General features: G+C 38.6%; 1 protein-coding gene across 1 annotated transcript; it reads left to right on the forward strand.

Annotated features, from left to right (window-relative positions):
• Positions 1-507: 507 nt before the first annotated feature.
• Positions 508-10,056, forward strand: trpc4b (transient receptor potential cation channel, subfamily C, member 4b). Its single transcript, XM_070828841.1, has 11 exons — positions 508-583; positions 1,079-1,481; positions 2,932-3,450; positions 6,517-6,853; positions 7,105-7,244; positions 7,516-7,829; positions 7,940-8,135; positions 8,234-8,428; positions 8,689-8,730; positions 8,817-8,906; positions 9,003-10,056. Exons 2-11 carry the CDS (start codon positions 1,104-1,106, stop codon positions 9,546-9,548), a joined length of 2,757 nt encoding a protein of 918 aa, XP_070684942.1. The 5' UTR covers positions 508-583; positions 1,079-1,103; the 3' UTR covers positions 9,549-10,056.
• The last annotated feature ends 2,117 nt before the right edge of the window (positions 10,057-12,173 follow it).

The following is a 12,173-nucleotide window of genomic DNA, read 5'->3' on the forward strand; positions in this document are numbered from 1 at the left end:
AAACACAAATTAGCTGATTCTGAAATAAATACTTTGAATTTGACTTTCAATATGCGTGCAATCCATGCATTTTTCTTCACACTACAAAATTCAGAAAGAAAACAAACACGTCTATTTTGGGGAAAAACCCCAAAAAACAAACCCTACTTTAACGTGACTTAAAATATTAATGTAAAGTCACGGCATCCCTTTTGCATGATGTGGAACCCCCCCCCCCCCCCCCCCCCCACCCCCACCCCACTAGTTACACTGTGAAACGGCAAAGCCAAGGGTGAAGGGGCGATGATGGCTTAAGATGCGCGGTCTGTGCACAGTTTGAGTGCAGAGGATATGTAACCTCTTGCTCCCACATGATCTGACTCATGTACTTGGCACAGAAATGGGCAGGTCAGTGATGTGTCCTCACAGCCCTTACAGACGGGAGAGCCAAAGGGGCGGGCACCGGATCGCTAGTTAACAGTGTCTTCAGTGGAGAGTTCAGAGACAAATAAGATGAGGATCAGACGACGGAAGTTTTCCTTCCTGACAGCCGCAGCCTCTGCTTCTCCGTCGAGTGGCTCATTAGTAAATCACAACAGAAAAGGTAAAGCTTCAGTGTTTATTCAGATTTTTTGGACATGGATATGATTATATGTAATGATGCATGCTTCTAACGGAAAGTTATCTCTTTTAGTCACCTGCTGTGAACTGTTGTAATGTTTTGTTTTCCTTGAAATGAATAAATGATAATAACTTTTAATCAGTTTTCAGATTCTGTTGAGGTTAACTGTTGTGGATCTGAACAGGATGTGTTTTCAGTTGAACAGTATGCTCACGTGTTTTAATAATATTCTAACTGAAAAACAGAAATACTTTTTCTTTTGGCCAAACATGCTCTAAAAGGAGGATTTATGAACTAAGTCTGAGCTGAGATGCATTTATGTTGTTTTATTTTCTAAATGACATTGCCTGTTTCACGTGGGTGTATAACAGCACAGTTCTGACAGTTCTTCTTTTCCCACTGTGTCTGAAACATCAAAGCTAACTGAAACTTTAACACATATTTTCCTCTGTCTTGTTATTTCTCATCCATTCTCAGTTGAGACTGTGATGCCGTAGCAGCAATGTCACAGCTGTATTACAGGAAAACTGACAACTCCTCATACAGGGACCGCATCCCTCTACGGATCGTGCGGGCTGAATCTGAGCTCTCTGTCTTGGAGAAGGCCTACCTGGGGGCTGTTGAGAAGGGGGACTATGCCAGTGTGAAACAAGCCCTGGAGGAGGCTGAGATCTACTTCAGGATCAACATCAACTGCATCGACTCCCTGGGACGCACCGCCCTGCTCATTGCCATTGAAAATGAGAACCTGGAGATCATTGAGCTCCTGCTCAGCTATAATGTGTATGTGGGTGATGCCCTGCTGCATGCCATCCGCAAAGAAGTGGTAGGGGCCGTGGAGCTGCTGCTCAACCACAAGAAGCCACGTGGAGAAAAACAGGTACTATAGATCCTTGATAACATCCCATATACAGTTTACATTCCCACAGGTTTTTATTGTGAATCTTTTTTGTGTGTTCAATTTGGGTTCATAATTTTTTTTCTGAGCCTCTTTGCATCCACAACAGAATATGAACCATATTCTATGTTATGTTCTATATACTCAAATGTGTATTTGTCACTAAACTGTGTACGGAGGTTCCAGAAGCTTCTGTCAAGGTTGTGATATTGATGAACATGGTTACGTTTGGGCAGAGGTATCACGATGCCTCATTGTCAGATACTAATTTCCAGTTAGGCTTACAGGGTGGGTTTTACTATGTAATATTTTCTTCTCAATTACATCCAATCTGCAGAGTTTATGTGAACTGCAAATGCATTTATGTCCTTGCGTGTACATAAAAATGGCGTCAGTGGGCACAAGTGCGTATGGTCTGTGTGGTACCTTTAATCTGCTTCAATGAGAAATGTGTTTACTGTCACGTTTAGCAACAGGTCATATATATCAGTTGCATAAAATACACTACATTGTGCAACAGTTAAGCTTGTTTTCATAATTTACTTGTGTCAGTGTTTTAAAATTATGCCCCCTCCCAGCAGGGCATATTTGTTTATGTGGTTCTGATTGTGTATTTGTGGGAACCTTTCTGGGTCCCGCCCAGCCCTCCTGAGCTAGACTGAAGGACTCCACAACACTGGAGAGCATAAGCAGTTTAGAAAATATAGTTTGGGGTTCTGGTAACATGCCTGCCTTTCATCAACACCAGTGCTTGTTGCACAGCAAATTCTAAGCTACTGGGTTGGTACAATATAAGCATTTAGATCAATTTTATGTCAGATTGAAAGAAATGGCTTCAGCAGTGAGAGGTGTTTAGTCATTTTATCGTTTAGTGTAAATCTACAGATAAAAAAATAAAATAATTACTTGATTTATTCCCTCGGTCTCTTTGTTTCAGGCATGGTTGCTTATTTATGAATCCCTATTTTCTGCTTGAAAGCTGCTGCTCTGACACTCTCTCATGTTGTTGGTCTTTTGCTACAGCTTTTACAGCTAAAAGTCTTCCTTCATGTTTCCTACATCAGGCAGTTGCTTCCCAATAAAATCTTGACGCCATTGTAAATGTTTATGTTTGATGCTACTGTGTCTCCCTGAAATGGACTTGGTGTATTCTGTGAAGGGAAAGAAAAAGAAAAAAGGATGTAGTTGTTTCCAGCCAGGAAGATATTCTGAGGCCAGCTGAGCCACAAGCCATTAACCGGATGCTTGCTGTTAGACAAGATGGTCAGAGACCCAGGACAAATGAAATTAGACCCATTCAAACCAGTTGTTTCAGTTCCTGCAGAGGGTTTCAAAAGAAGTTCTCTGTTGTGAACTATCTGATGAAATAATGTTTCACTGTAAATTTTCATGTGTTTTCATGTGGGCATTTCTCTTTTGGCTTTCTGAAAAGGTCCCACCAATTCTGCTGGACAAACAGTTTTCAGACTTCACCCCAGACATCACTCCAATCATCCTTGCAGCCCACACCAACAACTATGAGATCATCAAACTGCTTGTACAGCGAGGTGTTTCCATACCTCAGCCACATGCCGTGCGCTGCAACTGTGTGGAGTGTGTGTCCAGTTCAGACGTGGACGGCTTGCGTCACTCACGCTCTCGTCTTAACATCTACAAGGCCCTTGCCAGCCCATCACTCATTGCAGTCTCTAGTGAAGATCCTTTCCTCACAGCTTTTCAACTTAGCTGGGAGCTGAGGGAGCTCAGCACGGTAGAGAACGAGTTCAAGTCAGAGTATGAAGAGCTGTCCCATATTTGTAAGCAATTTGCAAAGGACCTCTTGGACCAGACGCGAAGCTCTAGAGAGTTGGAAATAATCCTCAACTACCGTGATGATGTCAACCCTCTGCTAGATGAGACGACTAATGATCTGGCCCGACTGAAGCTGGCTATCAAATATTGCCAGAAGGAGGTAAGCTCTGTGGTGATAGCGATACTCTCTTTTTTTCACGTTGCTGCTGTAGTGCAACAACAGTTTTTTTCTGAATATCTTCAAGGTGAAAGAAAAGCATGGGAGTATGTCTTGGTAGCACTGGTACACATACAGTCTTACTGAGTTTTACAGGATAATTAACACTCATGGAATAACAAGGATTACGTATTAAATTCTTTGAACAGCATGGAATGACAAGAGTGGTGCCAAGATGAGCAGTAAATGGCCTGAGATGGGTGGAGATGTCCTTGGGGAGGCGGGCTCTTAGCAATGCATTACAGTAGCCCTCTTAGGCAGTCCCATGACAATTGGATAATTGGGGATAATGATGGAATAAGTGATGGCCATTTCCCTGAAAGACATACTCATAATATTTTAATTAGGGAGGAAACCTTTTACTGTTTTTAACATCTTTGGAGTATTCATCCCCTGAATTCAGTGCCACCTCTCTGTCTTTTATTGAGAAACAGAATTATTTCAAGTAGAAGAAAGATCATTGTTCATTGTTTTGTTGTTTCCTGCATATCAGGTAACAATATTAAGAGTTTCAGCAGGTCTCTTTTATTTTTTACTCCCATTTAAGAGAATAAAGCTCTAGTCTGTGCACAGCAGTTGTATTTAAAGGCTCATACCACTTGTGCAAATTGATTTTTGCACACTGAGACATTTGGCAATGTGAGAATGAAAGTTCAGTGTGATTGTTAGCAACTCTGTGATTGTTAGCAACTTTCTGTGACACCATGGCGAAGAGGTTTTACAGCTGAACTTCGAGGAGTTCAGTACAGTAGTTATATCACCAATGGGTATTGGGCAAGATTTCTTTCAGATTACATTTCATAGTGATCATCCACTACCCACACAATAGCTACTACTACTACTACTACTGCCTCTGGAAAATACTGCATGTGCTACGATGGAAACACATCCAAAGATAGCACTCACCTGAAAACAATGTACTTTTTAGATAGAAGACTGCAGTACAAAGGAAAAAGTTGGTCCTCTTGACATTCTTGGATTGCTTAAAGTGCTTACGTACGTATCTGTAGAAACAGTAGAAAGTCATTAAAATTGATATAGGAGTGTTCACTGCTTATCCGACTGCATAGCGACTGGCCAATGAGCAGTTGTTGTGTACTGTCAGTGTAGTATGTTGTGTGTACATGGAACGCCAGAGCCTATTTTCTATTTAATAACAACCAGACAGATTGCACACATCTTTGAACTGGGCTGTTCTGAGGGTTTTCCATTTTGGACTTCTTCAAAGAAAAGGCACTAGACCGTGTTTATAGAGTTTTGATAGACTACACACACCGCCAGCACCTACTGGATGTCAACATTATTTGTGGCAAAATGATCCATTGATGTATTCACTAATGATGTTTCCTACCATTCTGCTGTCTACGGCTCTCAATCTGCTCTGGACTCATTTGTCTCATCTTAAATTATAAATGTTTTCTTGGACCTGTAATGCTAAAATAGTGATGAAGCTGTTAGTAAAGGTAATATGGTAGCAGATTAAAAACATGGAACGTTTCATCAAATGATTATTAGATTTATTTGCTGATCAGAACTTTACTATTAGGTCGGTATTTATGAAGTTCATTGCAAATCATAGCTCACAGTTAAGCTGACATACTCCCATATTTCTCATTCATAATTAAGAATCACATGATGCCATGTGACCTGAGAACTCTTTCAGTTCTTTGCCGTTCACACAAACTACTACAGTGTTGTGTAGCATGACACACAATAATAGCTTATTTCATTTTTTATAGCTATATATAGCTTTTATAGCTTGTTTTTTCATTCTTTAGTTATAGTGCAAAACATAGTTTTGTGTTTTATAGAAAATCACACTCCTGTATAAGGGGCATTTCTATGTACAGTATGCATACAAGAAAATATAAAGATTACTACCTACTGACAGCTACCTACAAAAAATTGCAGAATAGTCCTTTATGTGGAACTGATATGGATAATATAATACAATCAACAGATTTGAAATGTAATTATTTAGCTTAATTAATTAGCATTATGCAGTATGCCATCACGATGCATGTGCCGTTAGACAGAATTAATACTTGTTTTTGAAGGGGAGAGTAGTGTGACATGTGCATGAGGTGATTTTCACCTTCCAAAAATGTCCTCAGACAAAATCTGCTCCCGCCAGATGCTACCTATTGCCTCCAGTCATGTTATGGCAAGTCAACATCTCACAAGGACAGATAGCAAGCATTAAAGATGTCAGATTCTTAATTGATAGATGACCTCATCACCCACAATTTAACGTTATATTGTACTGTAATGGACATCCATTTGGCATAACTTGGTTATGTTGAAATCAACTTCCATCACCATCTGCAGATGTCCAGTAAATGTTTATATCAAATCTCACAGAGCAACAGAGGGTTAGAGAACATGAAATTTCTGTCTTGCATGCTTGCAAGTTAAATGTCTGTCATTCATTTTGTATCTGTCACATGTAGTGTTTTTAGAATTCTTGTGTTTGAATGTTATTTAAGTGGTGCCAAAAATAATACAGACAGCATAAGCAATTGGCTTGCAGAAGAAGTTGCATTTTTATTGTTTTTACATATATTTTAGGAAACATCCTTATTTAGATTAAAAACATATAAATGCTAGTAGGGGTTTATGCTATTTATTTCAGTTTTATAGAGAAAATGGTTAAAAAGCTAAAAACTAAACTAATTCCAGCCAAGATAGTACAAAAGTAATACAACATACAAATTGCACATTCCAATATGGGGCATTGTTGTGACACTACTAAGCGTGGTGTGCAATACATGATTGACATTTTGATTACAGTCTTCACTGTCTTGAATTTATGTTGTTTGTTTTTGATTTGTGTTGTTTTGTGTCTAATTTTGTGTTTGTGTACTGTTTGTAGGTCAGGAGAGGGCATAGTGTAAGCTCAGTGGCCTTTGTTTTGATTTGTCCATACTTTTCTGCATGGATTTCTAAGACAAAGAGGTAAATAATGAAGAGCTGGAGTTTAGTTAACATGTCTTCCTTTGTCTCTTTCAGTTTGTTGCTCAGCCCAACTGTCAGCAGCTGCTGGCGTCTCGGTGGTACGATGAGTTTCCAGGCTGGAGGAGACGTCACTGGGCAGGAAAGCTCATCACGTGTATCTTTATTGGCCTCCTCTTCCCACTGTTATCCATCCTCTACCTGATCTCTCCAAAGAGCCGCTATGGCTTATTCACTCGCACGCCCTTCATCAAGTTCATCTGTCACACTGCTTCCTACCTGACCTTCCTCTTCCTGCTCTTCTTGGCCTCGCAGCATATAGCTGCTGCAGACCCAAACATTCAGGGCCCAGCACCCACCACTGTGGAATGGATGATCCTGCCCTGGGTGCTTGGTAACAATGAACACACACACACACACACACACACACACACACACACACACACACACACACTACTGTTCATCTGCATGTTATCATGCACTGTCGTACACACATTTTAAGAAAGTCAAACTTAGGTGCTAACTGTGATTACGACCGTACTGTATGTTTGCAACTGTACTATCTGCACACAGGTTGTTTGTCACATTTTATCTGTGGGACTACACTTGAGTGATGGTGACCTCGTATTTGTTCATCTCTCCTAGGTTTTATATGGACTGAGATAAAACAGATGTGGGATAGCGGTTTCCAAGACTATGTAGATGACTGGTGGAACTTAATGGACTTCATAATGAACTCCTTGTATCTTGCAACAATTTCTCTAAAGATTGTTGCCTATGCAAAGGTACTGTACATCTTACCGTGCAAGGTATTTGACATTCAAAAATATTCTTATCTACACATTATATCAATGATTGCAGAATTTTTACTTACTTAAAAAACAGGTATATTAATCCCACTTTTTAACTTTGCTGCAGTCTAAATCATAGTTTACATTCAAGAGGAAAATCTAAATAAATGGTATTGTGTAATCTTGTATTTGTCAGTAGAAAAGTAAATTTGTGTGCTGTAAAACTTGAAACTTTGCAGCATCTACTTCCTTTCTTTTTTTACAGTACAGTGGACAGAAACCCAGAGACAGCTGGCAAATGTGGCACCCAACTTTGGTGGCTGAGGCATTGTTTGCCATCGCCAACATCTTCAGCTCCTTGCGGCTTATCTGTCTTTTTACGGCCAACTCCCATCTGGGCCCCTTACAGATCTCACTGGGCCGCATGCTCCTGGATATCCTGAAGTTCCTCTTCATCTACTGTCTAGTGCTGGTAGCCTTCGCTAATGGCCTCAACCAGCTCTACTTTTATTATGAAACAAATGGGACCAATAATTGCAAGGGTATTCGCTGTAGCCAGCAGAACAACGCCTTTTCAACGCAAGTTTAAGTTTTTAAATAAATTGTGCCTGACAAATCTGCATTGTTAATAATTAATGAATTTGTTTTTCAGCAGTGCATAATGTGATGTATGGTTGTTTGCTTTTCAGGCTGTTCGAGACACTGCAGTCATTATTTTGGTCTGTATTTGGCCTGATTTCCCTGTATGTGACCAATGTGAAACCAGAACATGAATTCACTGAGTTTGTGGGCACTACCATGTTCGGCACGTACAATGTCATATCCCTAGTAGTGCTTCTGAACATGCTAATTGCAATGATGAACAACTCCTACCAACATATTGCTGTGAGTGGTGTTGCTTACCTATTTTATAGGTGTACCACAATTTTTTTGTATTTCTTTATAAAAGGTTTTGATAAATTGCTGTTTGTTTTTCTTTTCAGGATCATGCAGATATAGAGTGGAAATTTGCAAGAACAAAATTATGGATGAGCTATTTTGAAGAAGGGGGAACTTTGCCATCTCCGTTCAACATAATACCCAGTCCAAAGGCAGTTTATTATTTAATTGGATGGATAAAGATGCATTTGTTTAAGAGACCAAGCATAAAAAGGCTTGAAACCTTTGAAAGTTTGGGGGTAAGGAGTTTCCAGATATTTGCTCTGATCAATGTTGTCACCACTGTATTTCATACATTTTCAATGCCTGTCTGGTATTATTCCCTCAAAGCGGGTGGCTCTAAAAGAATTAAAAATAAATTGGATTACCTGTTCTCTTCAGAAATTGATTAGCCACTATTCTAATACATATCACAAGACCTCCTATTGAGAAAGGATGAGAAAAGACAAACAGAAAAGATGTGTTGCTTTCTTATTAATTTTTTTTTCTGTAATTGTAGAGACGTGCAGCGGAAAATGTAAGATTAAACCATGAGTATCAGGTACTAATATGTTTTCCATAATGTACTGTAATGTTTTGCTTTTGACTTGATTTTAAAATGAATCTGTATTTGTAATCTGTTTTTAGGAGGTTTTGAGGAACCTAATGAAGCGGTATGTGGCCGCAATGATCAGAGATGCCAAGACTGAGGAAGGATTGACAGAAGAGAATTTCAAGGTAGTATGAAGTTATTCAACATTGGAATCAATTACCCATTTTTTCATTGCTGTTATCTCTGCTGTTGTTTAATCTCTGGTTCTGGACAATTGATAGGAACTTAAGCAAGATATCTCCAGTTTCCGCTATGAAGTCCTGGGAGTGATGAAGGGTAAACCTCTAGGTGGGGTTGCAGGTAAAGTTGCAAGCTCTACCTTGGCTTACCCTGGAAACCCATTCAAATATTCTCCCAAATTCACTACGGAGGAGCCTCAACAGAAGCAGAGCCAGTTTAACGTGACCATCACCACCCTGCAGAGTACAGCTGCCAACACCAGCAGCTCTGTAGGTCCTAACAGGCAACCCAACGGATCAATTGTTCTGTCCACTACAGAGCAGCTTCAGAATAAGCTATCCAAGGATGTCTCAGAGACTGAGTCCCTGGAAGGACAGAGCAGAGTCCCCTCTCAGAAATGTGATAAAATGTGTTCTTTAGAGGAAGTTACGTTGGAATCCAGTGAAAAAATCCAAGAACAACTTCAGGATGAAGAAGTGATCGTGGAGATCTTACAGAAAGTGGAGAAGGACATTCAGGAGATTGAACAATCTTGCAAAGAGCATGTCAAGGAAATGAAAAATGGGCCAAAGAAATATAAAAATTAATCTGTATCTGCAAGTGAGAGATATTAACTGTTGAGTTTTTGGATTTAATTTTTCATTCATTCATCTATCAGTTGTAAAATAGTTAAGGTAGTCAAGATAAACCAATTATCTCATAGTAAACAATACTGTAGTTGAATTTTATATTCAGTTGAAACAATCCCATACCCTGTAATGTATATAATGATATAATAAAATTTTCATCTCACATTATATTAAATGCTTTCATGCAGTGATAGAATATATTATACAAAAATACAGATTGAGGATTGACCTCAGGGAATTTGCTCAGGGAATTATGAAGCAAGTTAGTAATTCATGTTTTACCTTGAGCATTTAATTCCAAAGAGCCCTGACACCCTGCTGCCTATCCTCTCCTCTTCCATCTTGTAGTGTCCTCTTACTGTGATATGCAAAAATATCCTAAAATATATATGTCTATAGAAAAAGCATTACACCTTATATGCTGACAATATCTAACCCTTTTTGCTAAAACCAGTTATACAGGTAGAAATAATCAAACTCAAGTTTATTTGTGTTTAATACCTGACCAAATTTTGCTTTTCATTTGAACAAATTATCTACTTGATTAACAAGCAATGCAGCACCTAGCTAATTCAGATATTTGGGTCAGCTTCTCTTTTACTCCACCATTACCTCCCTGATCTGTTTAGAACGAGAGCGAACGTTTTACCCCTAATTCTTATGCTAGAGGAATGCAATGCAATCTAGTTGAGATTTGTTGCAGGATTTATTCCTCAACCATGTGCGCCATCTGCTATAAGCCATGTACTATAACAGTAAGGGCCGTCTTATGATTTGTGTGTATCCAGTGCATTTTTGTAACTTTTAATGTAATGAAATTACTCCATGATTAATAAAAGAGAAGCTTATTCAAAAAGCAGTGTTTCATTCTTTTTTTTTTTACACATTCAGAACACAACATGTTGCTCCTCCTCTCAGCTCGGGGTACTCTTCCCTCTTTTCAACATTTGCATATTGACATTACCAACATTAAGCTGAATTACATGGCACAAAGATAAGAGAAAAAAATAGCTGAAACTTCTGTATGAATGAGTTGTTATCTTGATTTGCTGTACTGCTAAAATCTTCCTTCTCATCTTGCGTGCTGGAGAAAAGATTTCAGTAAATAGTTTGTTACTTTCTTTCTGGCTGTGTTTACAGTCCTTCTAACCAAGTGCACTAAATACACAGTTTACATTGATGTGATCCTTCTGAGAGATTTTTTACTTGTACTTTGTGGCGAAGCAACTCAAAGCTCTGTTGCACTTTCTTATTAGCAGGATAAATGCTGTTTTTGTACATTATTCATATTACCTAAATGCTGCGAAAAACCTCAAAGGTTGGATGTTGATTTAGTTACCTACTACATTATTAAATTTAGGAGGTTTACTACTATTCTACACTGTTGCAAATAAAGTTGGAATAATTGTTCAATACCCCCAATTTTGTTAAAGCCTGAATACACAGTTTGCAAAGGTTAATTGTGGTTTAAGTTTCACTGTGATATGTTTGGAAGAGTTTGATCAATAAAGTTGAGAAGATATACACTTTATTTATCAAGAATAAATCACATTGTCACAATCATTACATCATTTCAACTCTTTCTATATGATTTGGTGATTGTGGATGGAAGAATAATTATCTTGTGTTAAAGGTATGCTCTTATCATGAGGCACCAAGCACCCTCTAGTAATGTGTTAGCATGTAGGCTAAAAGACTAGAGCGGTTTTATGGTCTTAAATATGATATGTAAATAAAAGCATCACTGTATCGAGACAGTGCACCACTCTATGTTAGTCATACTATCAAAGTGGGAAATGCCTAAGCCTTATACATTTAGATACATAGACCTACCTTTTAGCGATGTTAAATTCACTGAGTTTATCTGAGGTCCAGTAATGACTGTATTACTGCTATAAGCATAGTGTTTACTAAGCATAGTAATTGATAATAGAAATAGTAATGTTTTATTAGCATTATGCTATTTAAATTTACTCATTCTGTATTTGCACGTACATTCAACTTCACATCTTCACAGCGTGAAGCTACAAGCAACTTGGAGTGCTAGTTGAAGTCTTTAGGTTTCTGTTACCATAGCAGCTGAGAGCAAGTCACACTATCTTTAGAAAGCCAATCAACAGACTGTTGGGGACTTTGGACCATATCTGAAGAACTCACTCAATCACATTTTCCCCCTAATTTCCATTTACAAGTTTGCCTTTTAGTGAGGTACAAAGAGAGGAAATTGGGATTAAAACTATTTTATCCAGTCTTTGTGGCACATGTGGTCTTTGTATTCGTGTGTCACTATGTGTGAAAGTGACTGATTCAGACAGAGAGTGTTCTGATTCAAAGTGTAAGAGCGGCTGCATTTAATTATCGCTGTAGTGAGTTAATGGGTGCCATTATTTCTCTATGCAACCTAGTATAGAGTCTTTAGTTAGAAAGTTGGCTGTTCATTGGAATGCTGGGATTGTAAAGTTAATGTATTCCAGTCTTTGGGATTTTAGGAGAGATGAAAAGCCCAGGTAGAGATTTATGTGTAAGTGCTTTTCTTAAGGCTTCGACAAATCAAGTTCATAAGAGACTTGTGTGTGGTGTTAA

Source organism: Pempheris klunzingeri, chromosome 4 (assembly GCF_042242105.1).
Source record: "Pempheris klunzingeri isolate RE-2024b chromosome 4, fPemKlu1.hap1, whole genome shotgun sequence".
NCBI classification, from domain to species: Eukaryota; Metazoa; Chordata; class Actinopteri; order Acropomatiformes; family Pempheridae; genus Pempheris; species Pempheris klunzingeri.